The sequence below is a fragment of the Salvelinus alpinus genome, chromosome 2 (genome assembly GCF_045679555.1).
Source record: "Salvelinus alpinus chromosome 2, SLU_Salpinus.1, whole genome shotgun sequence".
Taxonomy (NCBI): Eukaryota; Metazoa; Chordata; class Actinopteri; order Salmoniformes; family Salmonidae; genus Salvelinus; species Salvelinus alpinus.
The window spans coordinates 38993017-39016811 of record NC_092087.1 but is presented as its reverse complement, the minus strand read 5'-3'; the positions used below and the strand labels follow the sequence as shown (position 1 = coordinate 39016811).

Genomic DNA, 23795 nt, shown 5'->3' with positions numbered 1-23795 from the left:
CAAATATGGCATAAACGTTTTAAATTGTATTGCATTTGCTTGACATTTGATTATGAATGAGACAAATACTGAATGAGACAAATATTGAATGAGACAAATCTTTCCCCCCTAAAATAGTTAATTTGAGTTCAAAAAAGAAAAAAAGGAAAATGGTTAATGGTTTGTTAATTGAGTATCCTTAAACATCTAATGTAACCTGCCTGACTGATTTTGTTAATCAGTTCCAGAGTTGTTTAAGCTCTGAACTTTTTTCTGAGCATCTAAGAAGGACAGGCGATGATCCCCAAGAAACGGTTCATCAGCCTCACAAGCAGTGAGGTTTTTGATCAGATTCTCTCTATCAACATTTAGGAGCAGGCCTTCTGGCAGGTGGAGCGCCAGGGTCACATGGTCCCACATGTACCATGTATTGTAAACATGACCATCTGTTTCTACTATTTTGTCCATGGCGTTTATGGTTAACCCAACTTTTTGTGTTGCTGACATGGCTTGTGCTCGCCAGACAATGTGTCCTTTTCCTTCCCCCTCTACATCGTTTTCCTTGTAACCACAGACAGCGTCATCACTACCATCACCAAGACATGGGTACTCCTCAAACTCATCCACACTTGGAGAGTGAACAAGCACAGAGTACATTATCTCCTGTTTGTAGACAGAGGTTTCATACACTTTCAGGACAGGCTTTTCTCCACCACATATCTGCTCTCTGTACATCTTCAGGAGATCAGACAGACTGAGAGTGAACCTGAAGTTCCCATAACGCGATTCCTGCTTAAAGGCAGGTGACGTGGTGAACTGATTCAGGAAGGAACCTATCTTTCTTTGCATCTCTCTCTGCTCTGGTGTTCTGTCTGGGAAGATCTTCTCCAGGTAACGGTCTTCTGCTGCTCTGATATCATCATGCTCGATGGCTAGGCTCCACCACAGGAGACTCCTATCCCCACCCCTAAATCCATTTGAATCCAAGATTTCATCGATTTTAGATTCATTGGTGACATGGGCCACTTTGGATATGTGAAACTCGGGTTCTTCTGGGTACTGTGGAATGGGATTATGAAGGTACCCATTTCTATTGAGGATCGCCTCATTTTTCAGTGTGGTGATATTCTTATGCTCTCCACTGAAAATAATCTATTTTTTATTTCTTCGATTAGTACGCTCCATTTCCCTAAGAAAGAAATAACACATTTATAAAAATTACATTCTGTACTCTCTTCTCTGAGGCTACAAATAAGGCCTCTCTCACACACACATGCACACTCATACATGCACACACACACTCACTCTTGAATTCGATTTTCATTGCTACCATGATACCATGATCTATGTTCTTACTGTCATCTAGACCCCTTGCAAGCTGGTGTAGGATTGGTATGGCACATTGACAATCTGTGCAAACCGCTTCAATTTCATCTAGGCAACAAGACCTGCCCGTATGCAGAAGTTGCTGGCGTACTTATCACCCTGCAAACTGAGGTGAAACACGACTTGTCAGAACATGCAATCTGCATTGACTCAAACTATGCCAGACTCACCTTCTTATGCCACTTGCCATTTTGGAAACAAAAGCACTTGACTACTTCAAGGGGCAAAGAAGTGAAGAACAAAGAGCTCATTCTAGCTTGTGACGACCTAGTAACCAAACATGACATACAGGTGTATTGGAAGAAAGTCGTGGAGACAAACTTGGCAACGACCATGCCGATAGCATGGCGAAATCTGATCGCTGGTGACCCCATGGTGTCTGTGGTCACGTGTAGCCATGTAGCAACGTGGGAAACGTCTTCGCGCTAACATAACGTGTCGCTAACCCATTCATTCCAGAATGGTGATCTGGTAGCAATGCAACACCAAGATGAGACCCTCGCCACTTTGGTGGCCTTCTTGTCTGATCACACAGTGACCGAGCTGGCTTTGGAAGGCTCACAGACTTGTGTTCACTGTACGCAACTAAACAACACCTCGCACTTGTAGATGACCTATTGGTATTTGTTTCGGAAACCGATGCCACACAAAGATGAGTGGTTCCCAAAACACATAGGGGGATAATGATAGCTCATGCCCACGATGAGCCATGCGGAGGCCAAATGGGGGTCAAGGCGACATGCGAAGCATTGCGACAGGTGGAACAAGACGTGGTCAGAACCACACGAGATTGTGTTCAAGCTGTCACCTGTGGCTTTTCAAATCAGAATCAGCAAAGGTCGACAAAACATCACATTCAACTAGGTCCAAAGGAACCAAATCAAGTTGTACACTCCCCCCATGGCAATAGAAGGGGGCCAGTCAGTCCCAAATATTGAAGCCTAGCAAATCCGAGGTACTAAATTAAAAAAATATAATAATAATTTTCAAGTACCCTCAGCTGATCCCTTCCAGGAGATCAGTATGTTGCACCTAATCATCTTTTATTTTCTTCCCAGCTACAAGACATACGTTCGTTGTCACTGTTGATATTGTCCTGCGTTTTGCTGTTCGAAATAGGAAAATCTGCTAAATTAGTTCTGTGAAAACGTTTTTATTTAACAAAAAAAATGACTGAAAAAAACAATATCTCTAATTATGTGTTTTTGTAGGATGGCGTTCCTTTGGCTGATCCTGACACTCTGCACCCTGGTCAAAACCAACCCAGCAGATGTACTCACGAGCGGACCCATACGGGAATCTCCACGATGATCCAGGACTTCTTATAACCAACTGCAGGGTACACACGCAGAGGGTCTATGCCCGCCTAGATGCAGAGAACGTGTACTGCCAACACATTTTGCCGTCAACGCAGTCAGCCTAGCCACAGTAAAAATAAACATTAGGGAGATTACTGAAGAGATGTAATTTATCCAGCAACAGATGAAATCACAGGCACTCAGGTTGCAGCATGTCTCTCCAGGACACTTTTCTGGTTGTAAACACACATGCTACTCTCCTGAACAAAAACCTCCTGCTGGTAGGAAAACTAGTAGAGGTCATGAACCATGACTATGCCCATGTCCAATTGGTTTGATTATTGTTGGAGGATTTTCTCTGTGAAGTTAGCTCTTCTATGGACCACTTGGCAATGAATAGAATCCCCTCATATCTAGTGCCCCTCTCCATGGTGGACAACATATTAACCTCAGCTACCACAACCACGATAAGGCCATTACAGTGACACCTGGCCTATAGTCTGGGGTCTGCAATTCCAATACACGTTGATGTTAATCGTAATGAAGTGGGATTTTTACTGACGCTGCCGATTGTTGAACTGGAGAATATCTATAGGTTGAAAACGGTTCTAAACATAGGATTTTGGTGCAACAACACCCATGTGAAAATCACCACACCCCAAGTTATAGCTTATCAGGAACACAATCCAGATTTCTATCTCACCCCTAACCTGTTAATGTGTACTCTAACCAAAGACGTCCACCACCTTTGCCCTAGCAAATCATTCGTCAGGGATAACACTGAGCACCTTTGTGGCCTTAAGCCTATCACCAGCGAAGAACTCTGTAGAGTGTTAAAGATCAGATGATATTTACTAGAAGAGAGAGACCAAGTTGAGACGCTAGACCAGGTGGATAAGGTATGATATTTAAGGCAGTTTAATAAGTTGCAAAGATATCTGACAACACGTGCACGGGCTCGTCCATTTAGCTCAGAGGGAGCTAGCAGGAGGAGCCCCGACTCATATTGTGCAATACATTTTATACAGTGAAATGACGTAGTTAGATTCTAGTAGTTCTGCTCTCCTGACTGGTCGCTGTGAGTGGAGGGCGGTCCCCTTCAGGCTGATATCAATGTTCCATTGGTTCTCAGTAGTGTTCTTTGTCCTTGGAACTCCCGCCTGAAACAGGGGTTTGTGTGTGTGTGTGTGTATATGCATGCGCATGCTCGTTGAGTGCCATGCCGGTCTGGGTTGTCTCTTGTATTGACAAGATGTTGAAGCAGACACCAGCAACTGGCGCCTGAGGTCAGAGCGCCCCCCTGAGGTCAGAGCGCCCCCCTGCCTTATCAGTGCTCATAAATGGTTTGTGTCAGCCATCTCTCTCTGTGTGTGTGTGGGAGTAAGGTTAGTATCTGGCACAGGCAGAACTGGTTCATCTGTGGGGTGCAGCAAAGTGTTACAACCACGTCTGCTTTAATAATGAAGGCATTATAACAATATTATAGCTAACAAGAGCCAAACTAACAGCAAGAGATGAGGTCACCACCACACAAGTGAAGGTATTAGGGAATCAATGGCTGGTTAACATCCCGTTTACGTTCGCTAGGTCCCGAGTGGAGGTTTTCCTCTGCGAGATCCAGGAGTGACAATACAGGGGAGGATAGGTTCCATATTAGGATAGGTCCCTAGTGGGGGTATTGCCCTGCGAGATCTGTAGAATGGACAAAAGTCCCAGTGAGTTTTTGTAAGAGGAGAGTTCTAGAAGCTAGTGAGTTAAAAAAACAAAAATAAATCTAAAATACCCTGAACACAGTCGGGAAAGTTTAGGGAATAATAACTATTGATATGGCGACAAACGGCACCGTTTCTTCCTGTAATATGGAGCTAGAGGATTTTAATAAAGCCATGGAGGCGTTGAAAGAAGCGCACCAGCATTCTACCAATTCGGCTCGAATATGAGGAAAAAAATTGCAAATGGGATAAAATTGGGCAACATTTTCCTGCTGACGGAGAATTCAAATCAAATAAAGAATTCAGGGAGGCAATTACGACTTGGCACAAAGACATAAAACCAGAATCAAAAGCTCAATATACCAGCGTTTTGATTTCAGCATTCTATCAGCAACATCACGATAAACCTGGAATGAGTACCAGTACCCTGCCACAAAAAGACTGGGAACGGGAGTGTATTGATAGAATTTGCACTTCTGCTTTAATGGCAGGTTTGAACCCTGTGATCATAATGGTAATTGCGGGGGTAGTGGATTTAATTCAAGAGGATGTTTTGAGAGTGGAATATAACACCGCTCACTTCGCAGACGTGCGATGGCTTAATAAGGCCACAGGGAAAAGCACTAACTATAGTTTCAATGACCAAGATAAGACAAAGAAACGTAGCGGAAAAGCATCAAAGCATAGAGAGACAGAGTCCTGTTTTAGGTGTGAGGCTATTGGTCATTGGAAAAGGGAGTGTAAAGTGGGTATGGAGCCTGCTGTATTCGGAGAAAATGCTGCCAGGCAAGCATTTGCATCGATTTCAAAAGAGCAACAACAAATCCTCCAGAAAGTGCAGGAATGGAACTTTCACCTAGCGGTGTATAGTCTCTGTTCGATCGATAAGAGGTTCATAGAGATTACAGTTTATGTGTGAAGGAAGACATATGAGATCACGTCTTACCTAACTTTTTAATAGAGGCCAGGGATCAAATATTGCGGATTCCTTACGATGAGAAATTGGCTAAATTTGCCACAGGAATACATATTTTGGGTTGAAGAATCTAGGCGAAATGCCAGGGGAATGGATTCTAAAGGTAACACATTTAAATTATATGGCCAAACACTCCTTGCAAACCTGAAGGCATAGAGTCAGGTGAAGAGAGAGCGGGAATTGTCATGGTCTTAGACTTTGGTTTTCATGCATATATAATTATACATAGCTTATCACATTGTTAACACTGTTATGTTTTGTGTGTCATTTTGTTGCTTTCCAAGTCTTATGCTATCACTCTCTAGGAACCAGAAGGAGGTGGAGAAACAAAAAGCGCTCCAGCTGACACGGAACAAGATAGCAGATTCAGCTGGAATGCCATTTTGTTGTGTGATGAGAGATGTAAATAAAATTGTGTATTGTGTGATCATAGAACAGAGGCCATAAGTCTCTGAGTTTGTAAACCTCACGGTGAATGTTTGTTAACATTGTTTGTTCGTTTCTAATCATACATTTTTTTTTACTTTTTATTAATGTGTTATTATCATTGTTTGTTCATATATAATCATGTTTTATTATTTTTTGTTCATGTTTTGTTATCATTGTTTGTTAATTTATAAGTAATTTCATAGCTTATGTAAATTGAACATTAGGAAGCTATTGTTCAACAGGGTTCTGAGAATTGGGTTCTGAGAATATGAAATGTTACTCATTCATGTCACTGATGGAGTGCTAAGGTTGAGGGTCTACACCAGAAGCTAAGGGTTATAGGAGGAAGGTATATAGTGGGTGCAACTAAGCTTGGAATGCGTTGAGTGCAGGGAAGCGATTACAAGTGGCAGGCATCGATAAGGGGAGATTCGTGGAGATCTTAGAAACAAACAAATGTCACTGAGGGAGAGAGGGTAATGTATAACGTTTACATTATGTCAGGATATGTTATTGTTAGCCATCAGGGTTCCTCTGGGAGGAGAAGAGACACAGTGTGGTATCAATAACATGACAGCCTTGAGTTGCAGAGGAGTGAGCACTTTGGGGTAGAGGTCAGGTCAGATGAAGTGAGGAAGAACAGATATCACTAAGGTTCTGTCTAGCAACATGGATGCATTGACTGTTCGGTTGGGTAGGAGGAGACTCAGCATAGGAGAAAGGGTTAAATATCAGTGCACGTGTGAAATGTTTTTTTGTTGTCTGAATTACAGCTGTAACGACCCTTTGGGAAGAATTAAGCTTGGTTAAGCTTCTCTAGTGTCCGTGAGTTATTTACTCTGAAAAATTAGAACCTAACAATAAAAAGTAGAAGATGATAAATAACATTAATCGCAATGGTTAGCCTATGCAAATTAATAGGAATACATTTAGCTTAATTGGTAATAAATACGACGTGGGGGAAAATTGAGATCCTAGTCAGGCTTTGTTTGTCAATTCCAGATTAAATATAGGTCTTCATGTGTATCAAATCTGTAGGCAATTGTGGGCTAAATCAATGAGAAACAGCTTAAATGTTCAGGCTTCATCATGATCAGTGCTCAAAACAGGCTGGGGTGTTTTCGGTTCCGTTTAGTCTAAGCATATGCGTAAGAATGCAACTGCACTGAAATTAATAGTCTGATTCAATGGGATTCTCCTGAATAATAAATGTTTTTATCTGTTAAGGTGTTTGTTTGGTCGACGCATAGATCCATACCGATTCTAACTTAGGTATTTTGCATTAGACATAGCTCTATATTGCAGAGCATTTAATAAACCAACCACATTTTCCTGTGATGTTTAGTCTGCGCAAGACCTTCGATAGACTAGTAGACTGCGAAATAATCGTGGAGTTTATCATTGTTATAGCCTAGATCGCTTTATAAAATCTGGACCGTTGCTTTTCCAATGGCTAAGCAAACAAGTGGTAGCATATGCTTTTGGCACGTCTCTATAATAAGGTCTATATCCTCACATACCCCCTAAATTCGAACCCTACTTTTAACCATGACTCATCTCCACAGAAATGGGGTGGCAGGTAGCCTAGTGGTTAGAACATTGGACTAGTAACCAAAAGGTTGCAAGATCGAATATATTATTAACATATTATAATCTGTGTGGTTTGAGCCCTGAATACGGATTGGCTGAAAACTGTGGTATATCAGATCGTATACCACGGGTATGACAAAACAAATATTTTTACTGTTTTAATTAGTGGGGCGGGAGGTAACCTAGTGGTTAGAGCATTGGAGTAGTGACCGAAAGGTTGCAAGATCGAATCCTTGAGCTGACAAGGTAAAAATGTGTTGTTCTGCCCCTGAACAAGGCAGTTAACCCACTGTTCCTAGGCCGTCATTGAAAATAAGAATTGTTCTTAACTGACTTGCCTACTTAAATAAAGGTAAAAAATTACATTGCTATTTTATAATAGCAATAAGGCACCTCAGGGTTTTGTGGTATATGGCCAATATACCATGGCTCATGGCTCGTGGTTGTATCCAGGCACTCCATGTCGCGCCATGAGTAAGAACAGCCTTTAGCAGTGGTATATTGGCACGGGCAAAAATCTGTTGTTCTGCCCCTGAACAAGGCAGTTAACCCACTGTTCCTAGGCCGTCATTGAAAATAAGAATTTGTTCTTTAACTGACTTGCCTAGTTAAATAAAGGTACATTTTTTTTACAAATAAATGTATAGACGAAGGATTGCATGGCAGTGATTGTGTCTGTTTATCCGGTAAACTGGGAATTGGGGGGAAAACGAGGTCAAATCATGACATCAGTGATTTTTCAGGTCAGAGAAAGATACCAGAGATTCCGAGTTGGATGACTGTTCAAAGAAAACTAAAATCCCAGTCTGAGCTCGCTTTTTCAGAATTCCCAGTTGTCTTGAACGCACTAAAGTCAGAGATTGCCGACTTCCGAGTTGTTTTGAATGAGCCACTAGAGACCTAGGCTACCTCCAACAAAGAAAAGGAAAGGGGGATACCTAGTCAGTTGTACAATTGAATGCATTCAACTGAAATGTGTCTTCCGCATTTAACCCAACCCCTCTGAATCAGAGAGGTGCGGGGGGCTGCTTTAATCGAAATCCACTTATTCGTCGCCTGGGGAACAGTGGGTTAAATGCCTGGCTCCGGCAAAACAACAAAAAAAGTTTATATTGTCAGCTTTGGGATTCAATCTAGCAACCTTTCGGTTTCCGGTCCAACGCTCTAACCACTATGCTACCAAGAAACCCTTGTGTTTGTATTGATGCAAGAAATAGGCATATCTACGCAGTAATGGTGGCTGTGATATCAACTAGCCTAATAATTTTTTGCATTGAGGTGATATGCCTATTTGAGCTAAATCGACAAATGAAATTGATGATCTAAACAGACACTTAAACTAACACGTAACACATGTAGACGTTTTTAAGGCGTTCATGGTAAGATCATTCATAATAAACTTACACGCAAACTGACACGTTACGTGACCACCATGTGAACACTACGTGTACCTGCGTCGGCAGTTTGACGCCTTAGAAACAAACTTGTCTCCATTGACAGTCCATGTTAATTCATGTCGTTATTTTATGGCGCTAGGAAGATGTTAGGTGACTTGGTGAGAGGTATCAGTAGCTTCACGAGGCTTAATGGATCACCCCCCATATGTCCTCCTGGCGGATGCACCACAACCCAGCTCCGACAGCAGTGGAGGATCATCGGCACTGTCAAGCAGGAACATCAGAGTCTACCAACAACAAACCATGGAACGAATGACAATGAGGAGGAGGATCACTATACTTCTCAGGGATCACGCCATTACAGACTTCCACAAAGACCCGGACCAGGTGAGGGTAGTGATGTGGAAACAAAGCTTCCTGAAGCATTGAGCATTTCCTTTGATGAACACAGTGTACACTAGTGGCACCCACTGGTCAAAATAATTTAGAACAGCCAAATTATTATAGATAACGTTGCACATGCGATAGCATGTGCACAGGGTAGCCTTTTGTCTTCTACCGAAACCAACACCAAACCAATCAGGTGGTTGTTCGACAAAACAAAACTTTGATCATGTGCTTCTGATAAAGTGATACAAGCATCGGCACACTGTTTCGAAGCAAACTTCTGAGTGATTTTGACGCATGACTCAGAGCTCAGATATAAAACATAACATCACTAGGCGAGGGTGGTATGGGGGGTGGCACGATGTAAGGACATCAACATCTTAACCACCCTCTGATCCGCCCAGACCAAGACCATCCCCAGACCCGTCCTACAGCCTTCAGCATCCAGCCTCACCGCCGCATCGCTCCTCCTCCATGCCACCGCCCACGCCTCCAGCACCAGCCAAGGCCGATGGACACATTCACTACCCCCACCCCCCCCTTTCTCTCTCCATTTCTCGTGTAAGTGCCCTTGTGTACCTGATTGTAAGTCAGTGTCCAACCTTATCAGTGCAGCCCAGACCAGCGCAGCCCAGACCCCACCCCAGACCAGCGCAGCCCAGACCCCACCCCGTGCTCAGAATTTACAAATGCCAAGAGCGGTCTGACACTCCAGATTGAATTAACAAACACACCCAATTGTATATTTAAATACTCCATATTTAGGCGAATTTCGTACGACATCCGGGAACTTTTGGCATACTAACTATATCCATACTATGACCAATAAGCATACTACATACTCAAATTACATCACAAATAGTATGATTAGAATGAGTATTCGAACACAGCTAGTGTCTTTTGGGACCGTCTCTCGGGCACTACTTTCCAGCAGTTTTGTTAACAACGGTGAGGGCAGGCGGGAGCGAAGGACACTGGAATTCGGTACACATCAGGCGGGAGGCGGGATACGTAGCTAGCTAGCTAGGACATCAGTAGACAGTGTTCTTCTGATATAGAAATTATATAAGTTAAGGGCTAAAAGTTAAAACAACCACTCAATGTATTGTGACATCTGTGAAACTGAGATCAGGAAGGGGGTCTCCTCACCTAGGGAGGGAAAGAGCCGTTAGGCTTGTGGTAGATTAGGAAACATGTTGAAGAATATGATAAGCAATGACCAGTTAGAGAATACTTCTACAAAAGCATTAATTTATTGAGTTAACGCCATATAATAGAAATGGACATTTAACATGTGTGTGTGTGTGTGTGTGTGTATTCAAAGTAAATTAGAGAAATATTAACAATTCTAGGATGGAACATGTCTGTAAGGATTTGACCTTATAGACTAGACTGTGTCCCGAGAAGAGAAGTAAGTCAGGCACTGGGTACATGTAGAGGAACCCGGTTAGACCGAAGGAGCTATCGAAGTTGAACATTGTGACAGAGTTAGATGAGAGGGGCATTTATAACGTGTATGTCATGACCAAATGTGAGGTATAAAAGGCTATGTGCATTGTATGATTTTTAGAACTCTCGTGAATAAACATTTGGACTATTGTAAGCTGGGACTCTGTCTGTTTCATTTAACCAGAATCTTACAAACTCTGGGTTGCAGACCGAGTAGTTTAATTGAAGTTCAGTTTTAAGAACATTGAGAACAAAATTCTCGTAACATCTTCGCACCCGCCTGTCGGGCACTGCTTTCCCACAGTTCTGTTAATGCAGAGGGCAGGTGTTCGGCAGGCGGAAGCGAAGGACACTGCGTGCTAGCTAGCTATCATGAAGGACTCCGGTACACAGCAGGCGGGAGTGACACCGGTAGCTAGCTAGCTAGGACACAGGTAGATAGTGTCCTTCACCCCTGAAAAACTTGGATAATACTATTTCCCTTTTGACCCACATTTTAATTGCTTAGACAATCAAGGGAAATCCAGAATATCAAAAGTCTCACACAAGCATGAAGATGGCGCGCTCGAGTGGGGGTGTTCATGCAGGAACCAATGCGATGCTTGAGGAGGGCGTTCTTGCAGGAACCAATGGGATGCTCGAAGGGGGGCCTGAATGTGAATGCCCACATTCAGGAGCGCCCCGAATTGCGGGCCGCAATCACACACTATTGGAGAGTTTTGCATCTGCATAGCACACGTGTACATGGAGCTAAATATAAATGAATCCCATTTCATTCTGAAATAAAACATTAAAAAAATTAAAAGAGGATGTTCAATTCCATTGATCACAGAAAGGCACAGACACAACAATTGAGAACTATTTAAATAGTGGCAAACTTCTACTGTCTAACAGAGTGGCTACGTAATGAGAGCATAATAAACAACAGTGTATTTTCACAATAGGTGATGGCAATTTTTGACGAATAATGTTAAATGCATTTGGTTCATTTGAATTATAATTGTACCAGATATTCTGTTCACTTGGATATAAAGAGCATAGGAAATATGTGAGTTTTTGTCTTTATTTCATAGCAAGAACAGGGGACTTGACTAAAGTTTACATAATAAGAGTTCTACTAAATCAATCTGTGAAAGGTCTTCATACCAAAACAATGTCACCTCACACATGTTCCTTTTGAATATTTATTCATTCACATTTTTTAAATATTTTACAACAAAATATATTCCATAAATCTCCAATTGTCACGCGGTAATCCTGCATTTCATGAACAACACTGACATCACTGGCTGTATGAAGAGGTGCACTTGATTTGTTTCGCCTGGCGGGCAAGGTAGGCAGAGTTAGCGCCCTAGACTAGAGCCAATGGGGAATGGTACAAAAAGGGAAAAGTCAGACTACCCATGTCAGGGTCAAGGGTGAAAGGTTACGGCTGCTCCTGGGAGACACAGCGGAACCCTAGGTTAGAGGCAGAGCTGTCAGGGGTGTTCTGACTCCGTGCTGCACACCTGTACCTGTAACAGTATGACTGGAGTGGCAGAGATAGAGAGAGAGAAACAGAAACAGAAAATCATACGTCAATGTACATTAGATTGATAGCAATGTGCATTAGATTGAAAGCATCCAAGACACAAAGAATACATATTTTTAAAGTGCTCATTTTGGAAAGTAGTGTTTCCTTTAGCATTCACCAATCCAGAGTTACGGCAAATCAGTGAATACTCCATAGAATATAGAACATAGGATGGGAAGGATGTACAGTACCAATCAAAAGTTTGGACACACCTACTCATTTGAGAATTTTTCTTTTCTTTTTACTATTTTCTACATTGTAGAATAATAGTGAAGACATCAAAACTTTTAAATAACTCATATGGAATCATGTAGTAACCAAAAAAGTGTTACACAAATCAAAATATATTTTACATTTGAGATTCTTCAAAGTAGCCACCCTTTGCCTTGATGACAGCTTTGCGCACACTTCAAATCAAATCAAATCAAATTGTATTTGTCACATACACATGGTTAGCAGATGTTAATGCGAGTGTAGCGAAATGCTTGTGCTTCTAGTTCCGACAATGCAGTAATAACCAACAAGTAATCTAACCTAACAATTCCACAACTACTACTTTATACACACAAGTGTAAAGGGATAAAGAATATGTACATAAAGATATATGAATGAGTGATGGTACAGAACGGCATAGGCAAGATGCAGTAGATGTATAGAGTACAGTATATACATATGAGATGAGTAATGTAGGGTATGTAAACATAAAGTGGCATAGTTTAAAGTGGCTAGTGATACATGTATTACATAAAGATGGCAAGATGCAGTAGATGATATAGAGTACAGTATATACATATACATATGAGATGAGTAATGTAGGGTATGTAAACATTATATTAAGTGGCATTGTTTAAAGTGGCTAGTGGTACATTTTTACATAATTTCCATCAATTCCTATTATTAAAGTGGCTGGAGTTGAGTCAGTATGTTGGCAGCGGCCGCTAAATGTTAGTGGTGGCTGTTTAACAGTCTGATGGCCTTGAGATAGAAGCTGTTTTTCAGTCTCTCGGCCCCTGCTTTGATGCACCTGTACTGACCTCGCATTCTCTCAACCAGTTTCATGAGGTAGTCACCTGGAATGCATTTCAATTAACAGGTGTGCCTTGTTAAAAGTTAATTTGTGGATTTTCTTTTCTTCTTAATGCGTTTGACCCAATCAGTTGTGTTGTGACAAGGTAGGGGTGGTATTTAAGAACAGCTCAAATAAGCAAAGAGAAACGACAGTCCATCATTACTTTAAGACATGAAGGTCAGTCAATCCGGAAAATGTCAAGAACTTTGAACGTTTCTTCAAGTGCAGTCGCAAAAAACATCAAGCGCTATGATGAAACGGTCTCTCATGAGGACCGCCACAGGAAAGGAAGACCCAGAGTTACCTCTGCTGCAGAGGATGAGTTCATTAGAGTTGCCAGCCTCAAAAATTGCAACCCAAATAAATTCTTAACAGAGTTCAAGTAACAGACACATGTCAAGACTGTGTGAATCACGCCTTCATGGTCGAATTGCTGCAAAGAAACCACTACTAAAGGACAGCAATAATAAGAAGAGACTTGCTTTGGCCAAGAAACACGAGCAATAGACATTAGACCGGTGGAAATTTGTCCTTTGGTCTGATGAGTCCATATTTGAGATTTTTGGTTCCAACCTCTGTGTATTTGTGAGACGCAGAGTAGGTGAACGGATGATCTCCTTGAAGCATGGAAGAGGAGGTGTGATGGTGCTTTGCTGGTGGCACGGTCTGTGATTTATTTAGAATTCAAGGCACACTTGACCAGCATGGCTACCACAGGACTCTGCAGCGATACGCCATACCATCTGGTTTGCGCTTGGTAGGACTATCATTTGTTTTTCAACAGGACAATGTGACCCAACACACCTCCAGGGTGTGTAAGGGATATTTGACCAAGAAGGAAAGTGATGGGGTGCTGCATCAGATGACCTGGCCTCCACAATCACCCGACCTCAACCCAATTGAGATGGTTTGGGATGAGTTTGACCGGCAGAGTGAAGAAAAAGCAGCCAACAAGTGCCCAGCATATGTGGGAACTCCTTCAAGACTGTTGGAAAAACATTCCAGGTGAAGCTGGTTGAGAGAATGCCAAGAGTGTTCAAAGCTGTCATCAAGACAAAAGGCTACTTAAAGCATCAAAATTATAAAATATATTTTGATTTGTTTAACACTTTCTTTGTTACTACATGATTCCATATGTGCTATTTCATAGTTTTGATGTCTTCACTATTATTCTACAATGTAGAAATTTTTAAAAATTAAGAAAAACCTTTGAATGAGAAGGTGTCCAAACTTTTGACTGGTACTGTATTTTGAAGTATTTAAACAGGGCCAACGTTTGTTTTACAATCACAAAGCCCGTTAGATTGAAGTCCTTTCCTCCTTCACATGACCCCCTCAGATGAAACAAACGCAGGTTGGTGCTTGGGAATCGTTTTGCATGCTGTCAATCGCAACACCAAGGCAACCAGAGGAGGCGGGGCTAATAGCTCAGTATACTGTGGAAGACAGCATATTGGGCCTCCCAGAGGATCACCTAGCAACTGTACTAGGAAAAGTAGAAGTATGTTTTTCCCCTTAAATCATTTCCCCCTTTGCTGTTAAGCAGGCGGAGGTTGTATACAGCTCCCTTTTGTTACAAATTACAACAGTACGTTGTGTAATTCAAGCTGCAAGACTCTCTCTCTAGCTGTGGTATCCGAGTCAGGCTATTCTACATGGGCATAGAAGTCAAACACACACCTACACACCAGAGCCGGTCTCTGAACCACCCACACACAGACAACACACCCCTCCATACAGAAAGGCCCACTGTACTTTTTTTGTGTGTGGGTAGATCAGCTTTAATATTGCAAATAGATTGTGGTTTCCATCAATGTAATTGTCTGCATCATTTCCAAACACCCATACATTTTTTTTGTAAATATATATATATTTTTGTATATATCTTATTTATCATTTCCCCTAACCCTACCACCCCTCCCCTAATTGGAGTAAACAAATGGACAAAAAAACTTAGGCTTCTACTTCCAGCTTATACATACTATATACATTTTACAGACACAGTATATTTTACAATAGTAATCTTATTCCCACTCCCATCTCTGAAGACCATCCAGTTTTGATTTCAATTTGCCATATGTTTTTCAACTATGCTTCGATATTTCACAACATTTCTGAACCTTTCTATTCTCATAGTTTTTACATATTGTAAATGAAAGATTTTTTTTTGATATGAGTATTATTATATTATTGATCGATTGACTATGACTTTTTAAAACCCCCCAGCAGTGCTATTTATAGAGTTACCTCTAGATAAATGTTGTAATTCTTCAGCCATTCCTTAACCTGCAACCAAAAACAAGCTACATATTGAACGAACCAAAACAAATGATTTAAGGATTCGGTCTCTTTGCAGCAAAATCTGCAGAGCTGGGATGGTTGTATCCCACTGTACTTGATTGCACTAGGCTAAAGCAGTGGTTCCCAAACTGTGGGAGGTGCGAGGTGTCGGCAAGTGGGGCTTGCCCCACAGTTTGGGAACCACTGCTTTTTTCCGAGACCGGCTAGGCTCTAGTATGTAGGTGTGTGTTTGACTTCTATAGGTGTAATTTTGAAATTGGTTAGTGCACCATTAGTTTTCCTCTTGTCATGTCAGTCATTGGATACCTTAGAGAGCAATTTATAACTTGTCAGAAATGTACAGATCAACTAGCCCATGTCAGCTAATTTTTTTTAGTTATGTTTTTTAGCCAGTAGATTTTGTTATAATGTTTGAGTCACTCAAATATCACATGAATACACATTAGACCTGGGAAAATGTATAGAATTGCAAGAAAATGAGCTTTAAACCTGCTAAATGTTCTATCCGCCATCAAAAGGGGTGTGAACAGTTTGTGTCATGAACAGTGCTTGTGGCCATAGAAATAGTAATTGCATGAAGGTTACCTTATGGCACATGTAGGAGCCTCCTTTCTTCACTCGGTCTGTGCCTGATGGTGGACCTGCCTGCAAAAGGGAGGAGAGAAAATATCAAAAAATCAAGAGGAAATCCTCACAGATGTGACATAAAAAGTGTGTGTGTATTACCGGGTTGTGCCGTTCATCTGTGGTGTGGTGTACAGTCCACCAGTCAGATGTCCACTCCCATGCATTCCCTACCATGTTGTACAGGCCATAGCCATTTGCAGGAAATGACTTCACCTGCAGACATAGAAAGATATGAGATAGATACTTTCACATTCTACACCATCAAATTGATCAGAAATACAGTGTAGACATGGTTAATGTTGTAAATGACTATTCTAGCTGGAAACGGCAGATTTTTTACGGAATATCTACACAGGCGTACAGAGAGCCTGTAATCAAACCCACAAATGCTGATGCTCCAGATACTCAACTAGTCTAAAGAAGGCTAGTTCTATTGCTTCTTTAATCAGAACAAGTTTCCAGCTGTACTAACATAATTGCAAAAGGGTTTTCTAATGATCTATTAGCCTTTTAAAATGATCAACTTGGATTAGCTAACACAACGTGCCATTGGAAGTGATGGTTGTTGATAATGGGCCTCTGTATGCCTATGTAGAATATGTAGATATTCCATAAAAAGAAATCAGCCATTTCCAGCTACAATAGTCATTTACAACATTAACAATGTCTACACTGTATTTCTGATTAATTTGATGTTATTTTAATGGACAAAAAATGTGCTTTTCTTTCAAAGACAAGGACATTTCTACGTTTTTAACGGTAGTGTATACGTCATAGAAAGTGTAACCCTGAAAGACCTGTAAAAGAATGGAGACGATAAATCTCAGCAGCCATTGAAGTGAGACAAATCATATCAAATAGTATAATTTCACTATTACTATGCAATTCATGAATGTTCTCAATGTTATTCATGTGATCTAGAGCAGCTGTGAGCTGCTGGTGTTGTGACATTCTTAACTTGATTATCTCTCTAATCTCCAATGACACACAGTTCCTGTTGGTAAGCAGTGGCTGAATCAGAGATCAACTTCCTGTTTCATCACAATGGATTGTGGGTAAGGGCCACCCTGCCTCCCTAACATGGGAGTAAACAGACTCACCTGAGCCCTTTGTTTTCACAGTCAAGTCAGACCAATTTTACATACTGTATTTAAGTCACATTCTTTCTCATTCTCTGTCTCGGTCTCTCTCTCTCTCAGTAACTGTCTCTCCCCATCTCTTACTGGTGAGGTTTTGGTGTACCCGTCCTCTTCTGAGTTGTGTGTGGGGAACTTTCCCTGCCAGAGGTTGGCGTAGTGCTGTCCTTTAGGTTTCAGTTTGTTCCCCCACGGGTAAAGTCTGAAATACAGGAACATATGATCAGGGCAGTGGATAAAGATAGGCACTACTAGAACTGTGCAAGGATTAAAAGGTGTACTGTAGGAATTGTGGCACATAACATATTATAATCTGTGTGGTTTGAGCCCTGAATACGGATTGGCTGAAAACTGTGGTATATCAGATCGTATACCACGGGTATGACAAAACAAATATTTTTACTGTTTTAATTAGTGAGGTGGCAGGTAACCAAGAGCGTTGGACTAGTGACCGAAAGGTTGCAAGATCGAATCCCCGAGCTGACAAGGTAAAAATCTGTCGTTCTGCCCCTGAACAAGGCAGTTAACCCACTGTTCCTAGGCCGTCATTGAACATAATAATTTGTTCTTAACCGACTTGCCTACATAAATAAAGGTAAACATTAAAAAAATTACATTGGTAACTATTTTATAATAGCAATAAGGCACCTCAGGGTTTTGTGGTATATGGCCAATATACCATGGCTCATGGCTGTATCCAGGCACTACATGACGCGCCATGAGTAAGAACAGCCTTTAGCCATGGTATATTGGCCATACACCACACCCCCCCAGGCCTTATTGCTTCAATATACTTAATCTTAATTTATATATATATTAGTAGTGGGGTTGTTCCCTCCCTCACACACACATTACACTACCTGTCCTGTAGGCCTCCTCTGCAGGCGTACTCCCACTCAGCCTCTGTGGGTAGTCTCTTGTGGGCCCAGGAGCAGTAGGCCACAGCGTCCTGCCATGACACATGCAGCACAGGGTGGTCCAGCCTGCTAACACAACCAGGTTATGGTTAATAATAACATCATAAGACATGGTAATTTAGTAGTATAGCAACACATACTGTATACTTTGTACATTTGGCTCAAGCAGGAACCAAACACACAACTTCAACATGAGTCATAAGAACCATCAGTTTATTAACAGACCTCTACACATCTGTGACATACAGATACTGGTAGACACTGGATCTCATTAGAATGAGCCAGTATAGCGATGTAACTCCTACCTGTCTGTGATGCTGGAGTCGGGGCCCTCAGGGTGCCTCCAGTCTGCTTCTCTGACAGGCAACCACCAGGGGGCAGCAGCCACCTGACAACCAGGAAGTCACAACAGCCGCTATGTCACACAGGTAGACAGAACACAACTTATCAGGAACTGATGTCATGGTGGTCAGGCCGAGTGTGCACTGGCGCACACACAAACAAAAACGCACAAACACACAGTCTAATAGTTGAGTGTGAAGGGGGGGGGGGGGGTAGTGCTACATTCCTAAGCAAGCAGTGTTTGTTTACACACTCTTTCGCCACCTCTAAAACACCCTCCTCTCCCAGTCCCCGCTTCAACTGAATCTGCACCCCATGTCTATAGTCCACCAACAGTCTACACATAACATATATATCTCTCCCTCCCCCGTCTCTCTCTCTCACTCCCCCCAAACTAGTTCAGAGAAATAGAAAGTTTGAATCAACATTGTGTGTGTGAAATGTTAACCCACTACACCACACCAGCCCAAAAGGCAGTGTTAGAGAATGGATACTTAAAGGAAACCAGACAGGTGCCACTTTGGCCTGCTCTGTGGCTGTTGCTCTGCATTTTAAAGCTCTGCCATCATACAGGGGTGTTTGTTTTCTTCATTTGACTCCCAAACAAAACAGTGTTTTTTACACAACTAAAAATAACAGTGTAAGATGTTGGTGTCTTGACTGGAAAAAGGTGTCAACAGCCTTCAAAAACACATGTGCTTTTCTAAGCCAATTCGCCAGTCACACTAAACAACTCAGCTTTGGGAGTACATCACAACAGGTTTGAATAAAACATGGAATAAATAATTGAATCCAACCTAATGCACAGGGATCTGTATAGTAATACTGAGGTAAAAGATACAGAGAAAAAAGCAGGAAGTTCAAACAGCAGTCCAAGTTCCAGAAGGAAAACAAAGCGTGTGAAGTAGTAACCTTGTTCTCTCAATCACCATGTTAACCAGTGAGCACATCCATCTGTGACTGATTACATACTAATGTGTGTGCCCCAATATCCTCCATCCCATGAGGACAACAGTAATTAACTTCCCGTTTTCAGAGTAAGACGTGTGCGCATAGGAAGTTGTTTGTAAAGACATATCATGTTTACAGTTGGCTATGTTGAAATCATACTGTAATTTAATTTGATGACATTGAATTCCAGTACGATGTGTGTGTGTGTGTGTGAGAACCTTTAACAGTTACTGGAATTATATCAAATAAAATCTTATTTGTCACATGCGCCGAATACAACAGGTGTAGACCTTACAGTGAAATGCTTACTTACAAGCCCTTAACCAACATTCAGTTTTAAGAAAATACAAATAATTAAAGAGCAGCAGTAAATAACAATAGGGGGGCTATATACAGGGGCTACCGGTACAGAGTCAATGTGACTCTGTTTAGAAGCCTCTTGGAACTAGACTTGGCGCTCTAGTACCGCTTGCCGTGTGGTAGCAGAGAGAACAGTCTATGACTATGGTGGCTGGAGTCTGACAATTTCTGGGCCTTCCTCTGACACCGCCTGGTATAGAGGTCCTGGATGGCAGGAAGCTTGGCCCCGGTGATGTACTGGGCCGTACGCACTACCCTCTGTAGTGCCTTGCGGTCGGAGGCTGAGCAGTTGCCATACCAGGCAGTGATGCAACCCGTTAGGATGCTCTCGATGGTACAGCTGTAAAACCTTTTGAGAATCTGAGGACCAATCATAGTGATTCCCTCTCGTATACTCCATGTTGAGAGAGTTCCACTATACAGCCTAAATGACCTGTACTACCCCAGGGAGAATTACTTGGCTGTCTGCTGTGGAGCGGAGTGAACGCTGCTCAATAATTAAACCAGAGGGCAGTCCCCTCTCTATACAGGCTTCAAAGCATCATCAAAGGAGACTGATAAATTGGGGGTCTATTGGAATGTCATCAGATGACAGAATGAGAAACCACAACATTGCCTCTCCATGGGCCGTAGACTAACTTTAGACACATGCTCATTGATGCAAAAAATTGGAGTAATGCAGATGGAACTCAAGTTAGGGCCCTGTGTGTGCAGGACTGAAACAGCTATGAAAACAAGAAGTAGGCTATACTAGCCTGGATGCCCGTATTTTCTTTAGCCAATTCCTGTATCGCTTTTGTCTAGGAAGAGGCATTGTTGAATGCAGAAACAGTCACGCTAGCACCTAGGTTAGATGTAAACAACACTTAAAGAAGTTTACAATAGAACATTGAATGCAGCCGTCAATTTCATCAGCATGATGGATGCACAATACATATCCCTTGCCTTGGGAGAATTAAATGTATCTTCCTATCTTTTTTGCTCTGAAGGGTACTTACTGCCTGGGATATCTGGCTTTTGACCTCCTCACTCAACACCCCCTCGAACACAAACGAATCTCCAAACCTCTCTGCCTGTAGGAACACAGAGTGGGGAGAGAGAAGTGAAAGCATCTTATAACAATAAATCAGAGAAGGGAGCAATCACTTCTATAGAGTGGCATCTGTCAGCATGGCTGTCTCAGAGTAAACCACAATTCCACATGTGTGAGGCAATGTATGTTTTCATGTTTGTAATTCATTTGTAACACTCCTGACACTACTTCTGTCTTTGACCAGCAGGTCTCCATTCAGAAAAAGAGACACTTGATATCAATAAGACTAATCTCAATAAAGTCAGTTACATTTTAAAAACCTACCTCAGTGATGTAGCCCGTGGCATTGATGAAGCTCTGGAAGTGGCGGTTGCTGACCTCATGAGCGTCCATGTAGAAATGGTCCAGGTGCACCCTCCTCTGGGGACCCTCCCCGTCCTGGGGGATGCCAGGGTTGTCTGTACCCATCAGGAACTCCCCTCCTGGGATCAGGACCATCTACAGGCACACAACAGGACCATCAGACAACAGACACACACATCTACAAACAACAGACACATCAGGACCATCACACACACACACACACATCAGGACCATCAACAGACACACACCAGGACCATCAACAGACACACACCAGGACCATCAACAGACAACAGACACACACCAGGACCATCAACAGACAACAGATACACATCAGGACCATCAACAGACAACATACACACATCTGGACCATCAACAGACACACACCAGGACCATCAACAGACACACACCAGGACCTACAACAGACACACACCAGGACCATCAACAGACACACACCAGGACCTACAACAGACACACACCAGGACCATCAACAGATACACACCAGGACCATCAACATACACACATCAGGACCATCAACAGACAACATACACACATCTGGACCATCAACAGACACACACCAGGACCATCAACAGACAACAGACACACACCAGGACCATCAACAGACACACATCAGTACCATCAACAGACAATAGATACGCATCAGGACCATCAACAGACAACATAAACACATCTGGACCATCAACAGACACACATCTGGACCATCAACAGACACACAACAGACACACACCAGGAACCATCAACAGACACACATCTGAACCATCAACAGACACACACCAGGACCATCAATAGACACACACCGGGACCATCAACAGAAACACACCAGGACCATCAACAGACAACAGACGCACACCAGGACCATCAACAGACACGCACCTGGGTAATCAACAGACACACATCTGGACAATCAGACACACACACACATCTGAACCATCAACAGACACACACCAGGACCATCAACAGACACACACCAGGACCATCAACAGACACGCACCAGGACCATCAACAGACAACAGACACACACCAGGACCATCAACAGACAACAAACACACATCAGGACCATCAACAGACACACACCAGGACCATCAACAGGCACACATCTGAACCATCAACAGACACACACCCGGTCCCATCAATAGACACACACCGGGACCATCAACAGACAACAGACACACACCAGGACCATCAACAGGCACACACCGGGACCATCAACAGACAACAGACACACACCAGGATCATCGACAGACACACACCAGGACCATCAACAGACACACACCAGGACCATCAACAGACAACAAACACACACCAGGACCATCAACAGACACACACCAGGACCATCAACAGACAACAGATACACATCAGGACCATCAACAGACAACATACACACATCTGGAACATCAACAGACACACATCTGAACCATCAACAGACACACACCAGGACCATCAACAGACACACACCGGGACCATCAATAGACACAAACAGGGACCATCAACAGACAACAAACACACACCAGGACCATCAACAGACAACAGACACACACCAGGACCATCAACAGACAACAGACACGCACCTGGATAATCAACAGACACACATCTGGACCATCAGACACACACACACAGCTTTGGTGGGGGTGAGGGCCACAAAAAATCTAACTCATCATGAGCGGCCGCAGTTGCTCGCAGGTCTGCATACCCACATTCACCCCCAGTCTTGACAGCGGATATCTTTTTTTTGGGGGGGGGGGGATTTCGTGCAATTCAACACATTCTGCCATGATGTTGCAGTTTTAAAGCAAGTTTGCTGCAATTCTACACATTTTGCCATTGGACGGAGAGTTCTTATAGGAGACCTTATAATTGGTGTTCTATGAGTCAATATCAGTCAGTTAACATGACCTTTATAAATTAGCTGATGACTCTTATATAACAAAATGTAAATTATCTCCTAACCCTGTGTTTACTACAGACCTTATTTTCGGCGTTAATCTAAAAACCCTACAAAAACGCCAGCCATTTCCTCATAGGCTTTGTCCAAAGAACCATTGTGGAGTTAGTGCCTACATAAAGAGGCCATTAGTATTTAACGTGAACGCTTGATATAATACCTGACTACGAGTATCAGATTCTTCTCCATTCGTCTGACTGTCTGTATGCCTTTCATTTGACTTTTTCGAGTATTTGACAGCAGGGTTTTCTGTTATTATGGAGCTTTCCTTCTCGATATCCACAACCGCATCTCTCTTCAGGTTGTGGCAGCCACAGCTCGAGCTCTCTACCGCCAGCGGAACGATCGTCTCAGGTTCTGCGCCGACGGAGAGTTCTGGCTTGCTTTGAACACACAGCACATCATCTTTGACATTCAGGGAAAATAAGAAAAACGCACAATAAAGCAACATTGTTGCACCATTCAGCTCAAAACCACTTGTTTGTGGACAGAGCCATGCTTCCGCATTATCAGTCACGTGATCAGTCAGCTGATAACTGTAAGGTTGCAACTCCATACCA

The 23795-nt window shown here is 42.5% G+C and overlaps 1 protein-coding gene across 2 annotated transcripts; it reads right to left on the bottom strand.

Annotated features, from left to right (window-relative positions):
* Window positions 1–11773: 11773 nt before the first annotated feature.
* On the bottom strand, window positions 11774–23767 carry sumf1 (sulfatase modifying factor 1). Of its 2 annotated transcripts, none has more exons than XM_071376996.1 (9): window positions 23396–23767; window positions 21237–21410; window positions 20878–20952; window positions 18532–18614; window positions 18170–18295; window positions 17397–17511; window positions 16273–16386; window positions 16132–16191; window positions 11774–12131 (listed from the first exon to the last, which is right to left on the bottom strand). In XM_071376996.1, exons 1-9 carry the CDS (start codon window positions 23684–23686, stop codon window positions 12030–12032), a joined length of 1140 nt encoding a protein of 379 aa, XP_071233097.1. In that variant the 5' UTR covers window positions 23687–23767; the 3' UTR covers window positions 11774–12029. The 2 variants fall into 2 exon arrangements, with proteins under 2 accessions (XP_071233097.1, XP_071233104.1); XM_071377003.1 differs by having other exon boundaries at window positions 18170–18292; window positions 23396–23766.
* Window positions 23768–23795: the final 28 nt, after the last annotated feature.